The 16,991-nt window shown below is 34.7% G+C and overlaps 1 protein-coding gene across 1 annotated transcript in view; it reads right to left on the bottom strand.

Annotated features, from left to right (window-relative positions):
- The window catches only part of LOC114333517 (DC-STAMP domain-containing protein 2-like), a 186,374-nt gene that overhangs the window by 78,272 nt on the left and 91,111 nt on the right, over positions 1–16,991 (bottom strand). Inside the window, exon 7 of the mRNA XM_050643805.1 lies at positions 12,617–12,785. Coding sequence (XP_050499762.1) covers positions 12,617–12,785 — 169 coding nt within the window. The remainder of the gene's footprint in view (positions 1–12,616; positions 12,786–16,991) is intronic.

Below are 16,991 nucleotides of genomic sequence, written 5' to 3'. Positions count from 1 at the left end.
TGGTGGGACTCTTTCCGTGTTATCGAGTCCTAGGTGACTTGGTATGCAGGTGTATCTCCCAAAAATTTTCGTACACATCTGGCCGTTGCGAGTAGTACAGCTTTCTGCATGGTCTTGTAAAGATGTTCATTTAGACCCAGCCTTTTTATGTTTTCGAGGAGGTTCTTCGGAATGACTCCAGTAGTAGACATAACAATAGGTATCGTCTGGGTACTTTGCATTCTCCATTGCCTTCGTATTTGAATTTCTAGATCTCTGTACTTGGCGATCTTTTCAGTGAATTTACTACGTAGATTATTGTTGTTAGGTATCGCCACATCAATTAGTGTTGTTTGTCTTGTTAATTTATTAACTAGTACGAGATCTGGTCTATTATGTGCCACTGTTTGGTCTGTGAGCACAGTGCGGTCCCAGTATAGCTTGTAGTTGCCATCCTCAAGCATACTCTCAGGGACGTATTGATAATACGGGAGATGGTCCGTTTGGAGAAGTCCCAGCTTGATAGCTATCTCTTGATGAAGGATTTTTCCCACTGCGTCATGCCGTTCCTTGTATTCAGTTGCAGCAAATGCCTGGCAGCCCCCTGTAAGATGTTGGATGGTTTCTTGGGCTTGACATCCATATCGGCATCTGTCCTTTTGAACCTGAGGGTCTTTGATGGTATATTTCAGGTAGTTTCTGGTTGGTATAACCTGATCCTGAATGGCCAGTAATGAACCCTCCGTTTCAGGGAACATCTTTCCTGATGTCAACCAGTAGTTCGACGCTATATTGTCGACATAATCTTGGCTGACCTCATTGGGATGTCGCCCGTGCAAAGGTTTACCCATCCAGGCGCGCACTTTTTCGTCCTTAGTAAGGTGGTTTATGCGCAGTTCTGCTTCCCTCAGTTTGATCGGTGTTGTGTCATCTACTGCGCAGATAGCGCGATGTAGAGTAGATGTCTCAGCCTGCATCTGAAAATAAGTTCTTAAATTAGCAATTTGTTTATCTAATTGCTCACCTATATCCATAAGTCCTCTTCCTCCTAAATACCGGGGTAATGTCGTTCGTTCTACTGCACTTTTAGGGTGGTGTTTTTGTGCCTTTGTGAGGTGTGTTGGTACTTTTCGCTGAAGATTTTCTATATCCGTTTTTGTCCACTTAACAATACCAAATGAATAGCTAAGCGCGGAACAAGCGTAGGTGTTTAGTGCCTTAAACAAATTTTTACTGTTAAGCTGTGAACGAAGCAGCTGTTTTACCCTTCTTATAAACTCAGTAGTTATCTCAGTTTTCATTTGCTTATGGTCAATTTTCCGCGCCTGCTTTACTCCAAGATATTTGTACATATCGTTGTCGCCCATGGCCTCGATGTTCTGGCCATTTTGCATATCGAATCCACCGGGCTGTACCTTTCCTCTGACTATATTCAAAACACGGCACTTGTCTAGACCGAACTGCATACTAATATCATTAGAGAATGTTTCTACAGTTTTTAGCATCTCTTCTAGGTGTTCTCGAGTGGAAGCCATTAATTTCAAATCATCCATATACAACAGATGATTGAGCTTCGCTACCACAGTATTATTGCTTTTAATGCTAAAACCTGAGTCAGTGGAGTTTAATAGCTGGGAAAGGGGGTTCAAAGCTAAACAGAACCACAATGGACTCAACGAGTCTCCTTGAAATAGGCCCCGGTTGATTGCGATATTTTCGGTTTCGATATTGTTTTCACCAGGTATTTGGAGGTGAATTTTAGTCTTCCAATCTCTCATTATATGCCTTAAAAAGGTCACTATGTTATCATCTACTTTGTATATTTTCAATATATCTATTAGCCATTCATGCGGTACTGAATCAAAGGCCTTTTTATAGTCAATAAAAGCAGTAAAAAGGTTCGTTTTTTTAGTGAATGCCTGGTTAGAAATGACTGAGTCGATGATAAGCTGTTCTTTGCAACCCATGGAGCCCTTAGCGCATCCTTTCTGTTGAGGCTCTATGATATTGTTTAGAGCACAGTGGGGTGTATTCTGTAACACTTCCGTTAAATTTTAGTGGCCTCTAAAATTTTAGCGCCCGCTAAAAATATTTTGGTATTCTGTAAATCATACATCCGTTAAAATCATAACCTAAACCGTTAAAACTCCCTCTAAATAAAAATATTTTAGAGGATGTCAAAACGTACCCACTAAATTTTTAGCAGCCCGTTAAATGTGGTTTGATTATTTTTGTTGGGTTATGTTTGTATGAATAGTACTTTGTTATTCTTGTATTATACTGGAGATAAATATTTAAAAATGGAAAATGGCTTTTTATAATGTATTTGGTGAAGAAGTACTTAATAAATAATAATGAAAGGTAAGTCTCATTTTTACTTTGATGTTCCGGCGCAGCACCTTCAGCGAGTGGAGCTCTTGCTGTTGTTTGGCTCGCTTGTGGTTGTTGTTCTTGTTGTTGGGCTGTAGCTGTTTGTGTGACAGGGGCCCGCCTCCTCAACACCCTGCCACCGACGTCCCGCATGCTGTCACGTCCAGCGTCGGCTCCAGACGTGCCCTGGCGTTCCCCAGGCAGCGGCCCTAAACATAAACTATTAATCTCTATTCTCATGGGTGTGCATTTTATACCTACTGCCAGGTGTCAGTTTTTGTTCCACGGCAAGTATTCCTGCTACTCTCTGGGTATTGGCGCTACGAATACCCAGAAAGCATCCCCCATTCGCAGGGGGCCGCGTCTGATAGAAGAACTGACATAAAACTCCCACAGGCTCCATTAATATTATTAATATTATTATTATCCAGATTTAGCCATACGGCTCACTCCCTCTAAGGGGAAAATTGACTCATCCCAGATACCTACGGTATCAAAAGGATTGAGCTCTGGTGGGACTCTTTCCGTGTTATCGAGCCCTAGGTGACTTGGTATGCAGGTGTATCTCCCAAAAATTTTCGTACACATCTGGCCGTTGCGAGTAGTACAGCTTTCTGCATGGTCTTGTAAAGATGTTCATTTAGACCCAGCCTTTTTATGCTTTCGAGGAGGTTCTTCGGAATGACTCCAGTAGTAGACATAACAATAGGTATCGTCTGGGTACTTTGCATTCTCCATTGCCTTCGTATTTGAATTTCTAGATCTCTGTACTTGGCGATCTTTTCAGTGAATTTACTACGTAGATTATTGTTGTTAGGTATCGCCACATCAATTAGTGTTGTTTGTCTTGTTAATTTATTAACTAGTACGAGAATATATTATTATTATTTAATATTTAATATATTATTAATATTATTATTATTATTATTATTTGTACAGCACAATAAGTCTTAGTTAATGTTTACTAAAACCTGACTCAGGAACTTGCTATAAGTTTGAAAAAGGCCAATGTTAAAGTGCTGGTTTGCTAGTCTGGCAGTTCTAGTGAGGAAGTTGTTAAGACCATAGTTAGTACGGTGGATTGGGTAATGGAAACTAACTGTAGCCCTGGTTGTTCTTAGTGGGACATGAATATTAATTTTTTGAAGAAGCTCTGTGGTTCCAGTTTTTCCATGTGGGATGTTGTAAAAAGTAATGAGATCCCTTCTCTTATGACGAGCAGTGGCCGGTGCCATATCCAGGATATTAAGAATATCTGCATCATTGTAGTTGTCCAAGATAATGAGTCTATAGGCAATTTGCTTTAAAAACTTATGTTCAACTAACTGAAGAGCATTAGTATGCACTCCATAAAAAGGAGACCATACACAGGAGGCATACTCAAGATGGGGACGGACCAAGGCACAGTAGAGGGTTTTTAAAGCTGTAATATTTGTGAAGTCATGGGTGCATCTTCTAATAAAACCAAGCATCTGGAAAGCCTTATTAACAACATTCTCCAGATGATGAGACAGCTGTAAGTTTGTATCAAGGGTGACCCCCAAGTCTTTAAAAAGGGAAGTTCTTTCGAGAGTATAGTGACCAATATTTTAGTCAAAAACAATAGCATTTCTGGAAAGGGAAAAAGTTATAGTTTTACATTTAGTTGGATTAAGTTCCATGCCATTTCTTTTACACCACTCTAGCAAGTTATTTAAATCGTACTGTAGTTTTTCACAATCCTCTGGGAATTCAATCACACAACTTAATTTTAGATCATCAGCAAAGAGCAAAAATAAACTGATTGGTCGTTTATGAAAATATTAAACAAGAGTGGCCCAAGGTGAGAGCCTTGAGGCACTCCTGATGGAACTTGGATAATTTTAAAAAGAAAAGTGCCAATTTTAACAATCAGTCTACGATCAGATAAGTAGCTTTGGAACCATGACAATAAAGGCTCATCAATCCGAATCAGTTTTAACTTATGCAACAAAATATTGTGTGGCACCCTGTCGAATGCCTTGGAGAAGTCAGTGTATATCGTATCTACTTGATACCCCTTCTCCAAGGTGTCCAGCAAGAAGTCCACCTGACTAAGAAGATTTTATTCTGTAGATTTTCGTGGTCTAAACCCAAACTGTTGGACTAGTAGAGGTTCAAATAGAGGGGTTAGAATGTCACATACCAGACTTTCAAATACCTTGGGGATTGCACTGATTATACTGATGGAACGATAGTTTGTTACACAGGTTTTATCACCTGATTTAAAGATGGGCTTTAGAAAGCTATATTTCCAGTAGTCGGGGAAGATTCCAGTTTGGAGGGAGAGCTTGAAAATGTGGTACAGAGGTCTTGAAAGAATAAAGGAGCATTCTTTTAAGAATAAGGTAGGTAAGTTCATCTGGTCCAGGCCCTTTGTTAACATCCAAAGAAGAGAGTTTACTAAATATATCTGATACTTTAATATCAAGGTGTGGAATATGGTTATTGGATGTGGATATTTCATGAGTGGGAATATTAATATTATCATGTGATTACACTGTCGAAAAATAATCAGCAAACATGTTCGATATTTCCTCCCCAGAACAACAGAACTAGTCTTATCCAAATAATTAAGTGTATTTGGAAAAGAACTGCTTTTCCTTTTATTGTTAACAAATAAATATTGTTCTACATCAAATTTAAAACAAAAAAGGTCCTATACATAATTGTTATAAAATCAACGATTCCAGAGTAACGGAGGGTGAAAAGTGGAGGTTTTCGATACTTTTTCTATTTTTTGGGAAATTTATAATATTTTTACTGATTGAAAGAAATTTTCTTTAACAGGATTTGCTATTTCAGTGGCCGATGGTATGTTATTGATAAGCCCTTGAAGAAACGTTAACCTCACCACCCAAAATCATCATCAATTGCCCAAAAAATATAAAAAGTATCGAAAACCTCTACATTTCACCTTTCGTAACTCTGGAACCGTTGATTTTATAACAATTATGGATAGGACTATTTTTGTTTTAAATTTTATGTAGAGCGTTTTTGTATAGAACATTGTTTACGCTCAAAACATGGTTTTAGAAATATTGACGAAAAACGTAAAGAATTTACTAATTTACCGATTTCTCCCCATCTTCCCCCCAAACCGGACGCTCAAAATGGTGTAACTTTTTACTGAACAATATGTGGACCCTATAGAACAATTTGGTGTTGGAGGAAAACTTTTACTTTGGATGTCTGGGTTAGGCCTTTTTTTAGACCAATTATACTATACTACCTCCGTAACTTTGGAACCGTTCATTTTAGAAGGATTATGTATTTCAAATGAATTGAATGTAGAAGGGCCTTTTTTATTTCAAATTTAATGTAGAACATTTTTGTATAAAAGGCTGTTCATGCTAAACCTCATAGTTTTAGAAATATTGACGAAAAACGTAAAAAACTACGAATTTACCGACTTCTCCCCCCTCTCCCCCCAAACCCAACGCTTAAAAAGGTGTGACTTTTTTCTGAACATTATATGGACCATATAGAACAATTTGGGGTTGAAGGATAACTTTCACTTTGGATGTCTGGGTTATGTAATTTTTTGAATCAATTCTATCATACTACATATGAATTACATGTAGCCAGCTCATTACTTTCCAGTTAAACGAACTAGCCTATGTCCTAGGGGAAAAACCTGTATCCTTGGGAAATTTCTCGATCCAGTGTCCTATTTTCCATCGTTAGGTAAGAGTCAAGGTTTAACTTTTTCTACTCGGCCTATTTTTTCCCCAAAGTAATTCGACTTTGCCAACCATTCCTGTTCTTTCCAAATACATATACTTCGTTGTCGACCTACTTACCTTAAGTCCTTCCTCTTCGATAGTCCTCACCAACCCTCCAATCTCTCCCCTAACATTTCTTTCCTCTCCTCCACTAACAGGATATGACCCGGAAAGAGCATTAACCAAGGAGCTCCCTCACTTACCTTCTCTGTCAGTATATCTATACCTAGATTAAAGAGGTAGGGACCCAGAGAAGAATCTTGACGCAAACCAACCATCATTGGAAAACTTTCAGTCAATCCGACACATAGTCAGTGATCCCTCCAACTAACGGTCATCCTGTAAGGCTAGAAATTTGTCTAGTGATAATTCATAGCACACCAAGGCTAAAAACCATGACCTTGCAGGCATCAGCCGTGCACGTGTATCTACCAGGTGAATTGAAAAGTGCATAGTTTAGGGGTAAAATAAACTTTCTCCTGTAAGGTTTAAATTTAAGTATGTGTTTGAGTAAGTCATTTAGAAGAAATGTGTACAATGACACGCGATTCTGAAGAGCCTAAGACCTTGCCAGGCGAGGGGAAAGATTAGGGGTTTTTCCTAAAATTATTTTTTTTGCATCGAACAATTTTTGTAGGTTTTTTGAATCATCCCAAACAGAAAAGGTCCTTAGTGATTTTTCTCTGAGGTTAATAGTTTTTGTTATATAGGTAAGCGATTGAAAATTTTGAAAATTGCGAAATCGGCCATTTTTAACCCTAAATCGGACATTTATCTAAACATTTCAAAGTTGCCAAGGTAGGTAGATATTCTTTAAACATTGATTGATGAAATCCCAAAGAGATTTTGCAATACAATATCGGAAACCCCTTTGTTTTTTAATTGCTAATCAAGCGGGCGCGACACTGTAGTATAAGTGAGGCCGTTTGAGTTGGCATAAATTTATTATCTCGAGAATGGGCAAATTTCAAGAGAAATCCTCAGACAGGTCGATTTTTATTTTTAAATTAGGACTTTTTGGCATATATACAATACTAGTGACGTCATCCATCTGAGCGTGATGACGTAATCGATGATTTTTTTAATGAGAGTAGGGGTTGTGTGATAGCTCATTGACACATAGCTCGTGACACTTTTGACATTATTTCACTTCCCTTCGGAAGCTGTCAAAGCGTCACTCGGGAAAAATTCGATAATTTTAGAGCTCTTGTGCAATTACTACTGATAGTTTAATAGAATAAATAATTTAGTATGGCAGAATTGATTCAAAAAATGACAAAACCCAGACATCCAAAGTGAAAGTTATCCTCCAACAACAAATTATTCTATATTAGGTCTGGATCCCGCGCATGAAAAAAAAGTTGATTAATAGCAAGCTGAAAATTTGTTAATAGCTTAAGGGTGTCTAGTCGGACAAACTTTGATATATGGGAACACTGGAACAGGTGAAGTTTTAATTGTGGAACAGGTTAAAAATTTGGAACGGTCAGACCACGAAAACGGCACATGTATTTTGTCCGACAGAACAGACTTAAACTCTTTGAACAGAGATTAAACTCTCATGCAAAAATCAAACTGCTATTTATCACCAATTGGGCGTTTTAATGAGTGGAACATGTAGAATATTTCAAATGACAGGAATTATGACAGGTGATATATAGCAGTCTGATTTTTACATAAGAGTTTAATCTCTGTTCAGAGAGTTCAAATCTGTTCTGTCGGACAAAATAAATGTGCCGTTTTCGTGGTGTGACCGTTCCAAATTTTTAACCTGTTCCACAGTTAAAACTGCCCCTGTTCCAGTGTTCCCATATATCAAAGTTTATCCGACTAGACACCCTTAAGCTATTAACAAATTTTCAGCTTGCTATTAATCAACTTTTTTTTCATACGTGGGATCCAGACCTATATGGTCCATATAATGTTCAGAAAAAAGTCCCACCTTTTTGAGCGTCGGGTTTGGGGGGAGGGGGAGAAGTCGGTAAATTCGTAGTTTTTTAAGTTTTTCGTCAATATTTCTAAAACTATGAGGTTTAGCATGAACAACCTTCTATACAAAAATGTTCTACATTAAATTTGAAATAAAAAAGGCCCTACACATAATCCTTCTAAAATGAACGGTTCCAAAGTTACGGAGGTAGTATAGTATAATTGGTCCAAAAAAAGGCATAACCCAGACATCCAAAGTAAAAGTTTTCCTCCAACACCAAATTGTTCTATATGGGCCACATATTGTTCAGTAAAAAGTTACACCATTTTGAGCTTCCGGTTTGGGGGGGGGGAGATGGGGGAGAAGTAAGTAAATTAGTAGTTTCTTTATGTTTTTCGTCAATATTTCTTAAACTATGTTTAAGCGTAAACAATGTTTTATACAAAAACGTTCTACATAAAATTTAAAACAAAAATGGTCCTATCCGTAATTGTTATAAAATCAACGGTTCCAGAGTTACGGAGGGTGAAATGTGGAGGTTTTCGATACTTTTTATATTTTTTTGGCAATTGATGATGATTTTGGGTGGTGAGGTTGACGTTTCTTCAAGGGCTTATCAGTAACATACCATGGGCCACTGAAATAGCAAATCCTGTTAAAGAAAATTTCTTTCAATCAGTAAAAATATTATAAATTGCCCAAATAATATAAAAAGTATCATAATCTTCCACTTTTCACCCTCCGTAACTCTGGAACCGTTGATTTTATAAAAATTATGTATAGGACTTTTTTGTTTTAAATATGATGTAGAATATTTCTGTATAGAACATTGTTTACGCTTAAGCATATTTTTAAAAATATTGACGAAAAGCACAAAAAAAATAATAATTTACCGATTTGTCCCCCATCTCAACCCCCCAAACCGGACGCTCAAATTGGTGTAACTTTTTACTGAACAATATCTGGACCATATAGAACAATTTGGTGTTGGAGGAAAACTTTTACTTTTAATGTCTGAGTTAGGCCTTTTGTGGACCAATTATACTATACTACCTCCGTAACTTTGGAACCGTTAATTTTAGAAGAATTATGCATAGGGCCTTTTTTGTTTCAAATTTAATGTAGAACATTTTTGTATAAAATATTGTTCATGCTAAACCGCATAGTTTTAGAAATATTGACGAAAAACTTAAAAACTACGAATTTACCGATTTTTTCCCCCTCTCCCCCCAAACCCGACGCTCAAAATGGTGTGACTTTTTTCTGAGCATTATGTGGACCATATAGAACAATTTGGTGTTGGAGAATAATTTGAATTTGGTAGTTATACCATACTAATTTAAGTTAAGAGTGAGCTGACAGTTAACAATCAATAATGTCACGGAATCACGCACAGAACATGACGAAGAAAATCTCTAAAAAGATTGATTGACGAGATCACAAGTAGTTTCAGGAGGACAATGCACGAATTAATAAAAATTAATATAGACAAAAATATAAGAACACAAATTGTTCACGATATCGCGATATAACCAATAAATTCACTCCGGGGGAGAACTAAATAATACAGATTTGCTTTAGTGGAGTCATCTGTATATTGAAAATTTGTATATTGTATCAGCTCCTGTACCTATATTGAAAAATAAATATATTAACCGAGGAAATGAAACTGTAAAAATGGCAAAATCTCGCAATTTTTTCGTCCAGTATCGATTTGTACAAAAAGTTCAGATTAGGCTCATTTCACCCTCTAGTTCATTTTCTATATTGAGCCGTTGTACGCTTTTGGTTTTTTAAGGGTGAAAACTACCCCTAAAAAAACTACTTGTAAAAAAATATAAAATAACATTTTAAACTTTAATATTGTCAACATTTGGTTCTTATTAGTAACATAATGATTGTTTTATGCTTTAAAATATACTATCATAATATTTCAACCCTTAAAACCACCCTTGTTGGTGCTATATTTAAAAAATTACTTATCCTAAAAGGATAATTTCGGCTTCCATCGATTTACATAAAAATGTGGGATTAGGATCATCTCACCCTGCACTTCATATTCTATAACATGCTCAAGGGCGTTGATTATTTTTAGGGGTGTAAACTACCCCTCATTGTCAAAAAATATAAAAATATTGTAAATTTTAATATGGGTAAAATTTGGTTTTGATTGGCTAAAAATAATGATTGCTTTATGCTTTAGGATATATGTAATATCATAATATTTCAACCCTTAAAAACCACCCTAAGGAACATTGCAATTTTTATAAGTAGATAATTTAATAGATCTACACAGAAAAAAAGAGAATTAAAGAATTACAAAAACATTTATTTACACAAAAATACGAATTTAAAAAAATGTAGAAGTATAAACACAAATAGCTTTTAAGTCATTTTCCAGCATACGAACCAGTTCTGTGGTATTATACATGCATTGAAAATGTTCCATAAGCGGACTATTCGAATATTTCGAAAAAAAAAATTCGTTTTATAAACATAGCTCCTTCATTTTTGGCGATAAAAAGTTTTTTCAAAAATGATTTTGTAGGATTTTTGAGGAGCTATAAGACTAATTCCGTTAGATCCCTTAGTTTTTAATTGAAATGAGTTTAAAGGGCTCGAATAAGGGGGTGTTTGCTCGTAAATAGAGGTTTTAAACAGCTATATCTCGCTAACTATTCAATGTAATGAAAATCTATGCACAGTATAATTTTAATTTTTAAAAAAGCTACAATTTAGTAGTCTAAAATTTTTTTCGTATCTCCAGTATTTTCTGAGATATTTTGAAGTATATGGTGAAAAATACGAAATTGCAAAAAACAATTTTTCTTTAAACTTCAATTTTTCTAAAATTAAGCCTTTTAAATAGGTCAATCTTCTTGAGTGTATTTACAATACATATATACAAGAAATTACAGAAAGGTGAAGAACAATTTTCAATTAGAAGGGTAGTTAGGGGGTTATTTTCACTGATTTTTTCGTAGAGAAATGCAGGTACCGACATTTTTTTGATCATAAATCGCTCTATTTCCATGCTAGAAATGTTTTATTATTCTTTGAAACAATTAATTATATACTTGAAAAAAGTTCTCGAAAAATAGCTAGTTTTCCCTTTGTTGGCTTTGAATATTTCAAATTATGCATTTGACGAGAAAAGCTAACCTTTAACATGCCGTATCTCGGTTTGTATTGGTCTTACAGATATTATAGAAAAAGAATTTAGTTTATGTTACTAAAAGATACAATTTTATTATGTGTAATTTTTTTGATTAAATGCGTATTTTTCGAGGTATTCTCAAAAAACCCTCTAAAAAAGTCGATTTTTTTGTCGAAAAACTGTTGAATAACTCGAAAAATATTAGTTTTACGAAGAAAATGTAAAACATTTTTTTCTTAGAATTACGTTTTACATCGATTTACATGGCTAAAATGTAATAAAAAATTCCTACCCACGCAATAGGGTGGCAACCACTCCCAAGGTTTTAGCGTACAGCGGCATGATGTAGAAAATGATCCTTGGAATATTCCCTACCACCTTCTGTGAAAATTTCAAGTAAATCCATGCTGGACGAAAAAATTGCGGGCCAAAATGCTTCATTTCCTCGACTATATTTTTAAATCAAATCCTCGTTTATCTACCGCAATGTTCTGTTTAATTATATACCTAATTTAGATTAAAAATCAAAGTAGACAACAATGTATTAGAAGAAGAAATACCTTATCAGAAGAAGGGAAAAATCGAAGAGAGGAAGGCTGAAACAATCCTGGCTAGGCAGCATTAAGAAGGCAATGTTGGAAAGGAACCTTCACCCTGGCGAATGCAGGCGCGGATCCAAGGGGTGGTCAATGGGGTCAATTGCCCCCTCCTTGAGACTTCGCCTGGTGTCGCAATTTTTTAAGAAAGAGATAAATACGATTGAAAATAAATAGTGAGTTTTGTGTAATGTTGACAATTGAATGACGGAATAAAACATAAAACAGAATTCCTTCTCCAAAGTACGTGTTCTCGGTCTTACTGTATGGTGTCGAGTCTTGGACTGTGAATAAAATCGATCTACTTACTTAAATCGCCTTGAGGCTTTCGAAATGTGGTTCTATAGAAGAATTTTAAAAGTATCTTGGGGGAAGAAGATTCTAAACTCCACAATAATAGAACGTCTCAGCAAGACTACTGAGATTATAGAAGGCGTCAAGAAGAGAAAAGTGGAGTATTTTGGACATGTAATGAGAAGTTTCAAATATAGGTTGCTACAAAATATTATGCAAGTGAAAATAGAAGGCAAAGGCAGTCCAGGATGAAAAAGCACTTCGTGGTTGATTTAGGGTGGTAGTGAATAAAATTAAGATAGCTGTGATAGTAACCAATGTTCTCAAAGGACATGGTACATGAAGAAAAATAAAGTAACCGCCCATACCGAAAAGAATCCTATGTACGCGAGTGACGAGAAAATTTTTATTTCTTTGCCCCCTCCTTGCAAGGTTGCTGGATCCGCCGTTGGGCGAATGAAACGACCGACGAAGCTGGAAACTAGGAACCAGAAGGCGAAGAACGCTTTAAAAAACCGGGAAATAAAAAAAATTTAGAGATACATACCTTGAACTTTCGATTGAAATCTTCCATAGTAATTAATCATATTCAAAATCCAGTACAAACAGTAATCTATAGCCATGTATAGAGCAGCCTTCATATTGACAGACGCTAAGGTCATCACAGCTTTTTTCAATTTTTTCTTTTCAATGTCAGTCAATTTGGACGATTTAATCTGTAATCTGGTATGAAAGTCACGACAAAGCTTTGCCAAAGAGTAGAATTTAATTTCTGATATTTCTTTGTATATCAAACAAAATTATGATAGGTAGCGAAAATACCAGGGTAGAAACCAGAGTGTTCTAGACTGAACGTCAATATCCATACTCCCTTTCTGGTGTCCTCGTAAGTACAGAAAGCAACACCTTAATTTAATAAAACGTAGCCTTATGAACTGTGTCACATGCTGAAGCAACCATTGATGCAAAAATTGAATTTATCTATTAATAATATGGAAAATATCAAATATTTTCATTAAATATGTACATTAGGCAAGCCACAGGGTCTTTCAATAGGGACATCCGATTTTTGACAATTTATAGAGATCATACATATATTCTTTAAAGTACATCAGTCAATAAAATATATCTATCTATAAGTATATCTGGCTCTCATTTCTTCAGCCTCTTGTACCAAACACCATGGATGCATATAGCGTATATCAGCACGTGTAGATGATAAAATTGTTTAATCAAAATGGTGTCTTGTTTTGGAAATGTTTTACTGTCACTTAATCGTCAGACCAAGTGGTACTATTTACAGTGTAGTATACAAATTTGATCTGGGTCATGTATTTATGGCTAGCAAGGAAAACCAAACATCGGAGGTGATCAACAGAATCAGATTGGCATGGGTGGCATTTGGAAAACATTCTCAAAAATAAGAGATGCCCCCAATACCTAAAAACAAAAGTTTACAACCAATGTGTACTGTGCCTGTGTGCCTGTATTGACATATGGAGCTCTATGATGGACACTGATAAGAAATAACATGAATAAGGTATTAAAAACACAATAGAAGAAATTTTTACATTTTAAATTTAGAGCTGATAGACCAGTAAGGATCTGTTTTTAGGTGGATGTGAGAGGTGGCATTCAGATTTGAATGAAAAACATTGAATAACAACAGGCGTATTTTGCCCCCTTATTTTGTATTTATTGCTATATTGCAGAAAACGTAATAAGTTAAGACATTTTTGACTAGTCGTATATCATACAAAATTCAATTATCTTTATTTTATTTCTGTACGACTTTGTTCCAAAATGAATCGTTTTAAAGTTATAAGCAAAGAAAGCAGAAAAAAAAATCGACGTTTTTCGAAATTTTTAAATATTTTAATTTTTTTATTAATGTTCCGGGCATATTTGAGAAGGAGCATAAGTCAATTATTATTACTGAAGGTGTCACCTAACTTTATCTGCAAAAATCCGAATGCCACCTCTCACATCCAAAAATAGACGTTTTTTCACAGATCCTTACTGGTCTATGATACAAGAAACAAAAAAGAAAAATTTTACAAGTAAATCTGAAGGATAAGAAAAGAAACGAATGGATAAGAAAAATCACTAAGGTCAAGATGTACATGAAAAAATAGCAAAACTGAAATGGAAATTCGCTGGGCACAATCCAAGGTAAAAGGACGGCATGTGGAATAACCAAACACTACACTGGAGACCCTGGGAATACCGAAGAGAAAGAGGAAGACCTCACATAAGATGGATCGACGACATCAAAAAACACGTTGGTTTCAAATAGGTGAGTATAGCCCAGGACAGAGAATCCTGGAGAGAAAAAGGAAAGGCCTACGTCAACAATGGGTGGAATAGGCTATAGATAGTTATAAATTTCCACAAGGAAGAATTTCCTGTAGCTGGCTGTATACCATTAATTATAAGTAGACTTAGGCAAATATGCAAATAAAAAGGTATGAAATATGCGCATAAATATGCAGTATTTTACGCAAAAATATGCATGTTTATCTAGAAAATATGCATGTAATAAAATATTAATTAACATGTACCTACCTATGTATTTTACAAACTAAGTTTATGTAATTAAATATCTAAGTTTAAGTATTTTAACAAATAAAGGATATTATTTCGAATTGTCGTAACAATAAATTATTAAATGCTGTTTTGGAGGGGTATACCGGGTGGTGAATTGGAAAACGGGCTATAGGAAACTCAATGTAAAGTTCTAAGCTGGTGAATTCCTGTTTCCCTAATTATTTTACATGAAAAGACATTAGAAACTATTTGTAGAGAATTGAAATCTATATTGAAAACAACTGTTAAAATTGTTCTACGAATTAAAAATATTCCAAAATTTTGTAAAAATGTAATACATTTTTCAGTTTTTCAGCCCAAAATTAGGCCACACACATTGCAACAATGTGTCACAATGAAGTTATTATTTTCACATTTTTGAACTGTCAATATTTTTATTTAATCATGTTTAAAAACAATACAGTTGATAATATACCCTCAGTTGCGGAGAAAGTATTAATAATAAAGATTTTTTATTCAGTCAGTGCTGTGTGCACTGTCAGTTAAATAGTAACGTGTGGCCTAACTTTTACACACATACCTACTGTGGCAAATGTATTATATTTTTCAAAATTTTGGAATGCGTTTAAATCGTAGAACAATTTTAACTTTTGATTTTAATACAGATTTCAAAAATTTCAATTCTCTACAAATATTCTCTCATGACTTTTGATGTAAAATAATTAGGGAAGCAGGAATTCAACAGTTTAGAATTTTACATTGAGTTTCCTATGGCCCGTTTTACGATTCACCACCCGGTATAGGTAAATCACACAGGGAACCATATAGGCCCCTCAGACGAATAAGGGTGAAACGTACCTAAGGGCGTTCATGGTCCTCTCTGAACGAATTGAAATGTAAGATGTCTCTCATTTTCGTTTTGCAGCGAATTCTTTTAAAAATATTAAATAAAAATCGATGTAGCAATCTTAAAATTATCAAAATATTTTAACTTTTGTTTGCATAACAATTACAATATTTAAATTAAAAATATTCAATAAAAATTGGCGCAGTAATCTTGAAAATGTCAAGAAATGACTGCGCAAGAAGAAGAACCACTAAATATTTACAGGAGGCCTCAAGCTTTTCTTTTTATATTTAAAGGAAAAATACTATGAACATAAATTAAAAGCACCTAATTAATTAAGTGCAATATATGTTTTTGCGTTTAGTCAAATAAAGGCCAATTAATGCTATTGTTCAAGAAAAAAGGAATAGCAATCTTTCAGTAGACTATTGAATGATTTGAATATTGAAGATTTTTTTCATCTCAAGAAATTTAAAAAACACTTGAAAAAAGAAATAATACATCGATTTCTTGCGAAACAGCCTTGTGTATGTATGTTTGAACCACCGTGTAAATATTTAAAATAAAATAACAAATAATACGTAGGTACTTACGGTTTTGCCACAAAATGAGCAATATACTTTATCCATATCCATAAATACCTCTTTGTAAGGTTTTATAATAGTTGAAGCACTTTAAAATTTTATCACAGTTTATTTTCGGCATTTTCAAAGTACAGTTATTCACAATTACAAATACACCTGTTCACGGCTTCAATTTTTCGACTTCAACAACAAAAGTGAAATTGGCCGTTAAAATAAAAATTTTTACCTATAGATATAAACTGGCAGATTTTGGAACCTTTACATTCAAGGACAAAACTATAAGCCGCCATCGTTTATTAGCAATCTACTACTTTCGATACCAAAAATTTGAATACCAACAGATTATAAAACAAAATACTTATTGGGATTTCCAAGCTATTTGTTACAAGAATATAAATAGTTACAACCCAAATTTCAAATTATATGCTATTTATGCACACTTTTATAAAAATATGCAAAATTTTACATCTTTGCATATTTTATGCATAATATGCAAAATATGAAATTTGCATATTTGCCTAAGTCTAATTATAAGTAAAATTTAATAAAAAAATTTGTCCTGGTAAAAGGTATATTAGTTTAAAAAGCCCCTATAGGGCTACAAACATAGAAACAAAACGTTTTCGCTCTGTAACAAGAGCATCATCAGTGTTACAAGAACATAGTGAGGCACCCAAAAATACAAAGGTTGAAACCTCTAGGGGCTTTTTAAGCTACTTAGCTTCCATCTTAAGGTTTAGGAAGCGACTGACGCACTGGGCAATAGGTCTGTCTTATGTTAAGCAAAGCAGTGATCAAACATTATAGCCCGATCAGGGAACAAAAAATTTTACGAAAACCTCCAAAAAAATAAAGGAAGGATGAAAATTTGGGAATAGGTAGTTGAAATTGTCTATTATTATATAAGAAAAAGTTTACAATTCTACATCCCCTCCATTTTACAA

This window comes from Diabrotica virgifera, chromosome 2 (genome assembly GCF_917563875.1).
Source record: "Diabrotica virgifera virgifera chromosome 2, PGI_DIABVI_V3a".
NCBI classification, from domain to species: Eukaryota; Metazoa; Arthropoda; class Insecta; order Coleoptera; family Chrysomelidae; genus Diabrotica; species Diabrotica virgifera.
The sequence above is the reverse complement of the archived record's forward strand: the minus strand, read 5'-3'. Positions and strand labels throughout refer to the sequence as shown.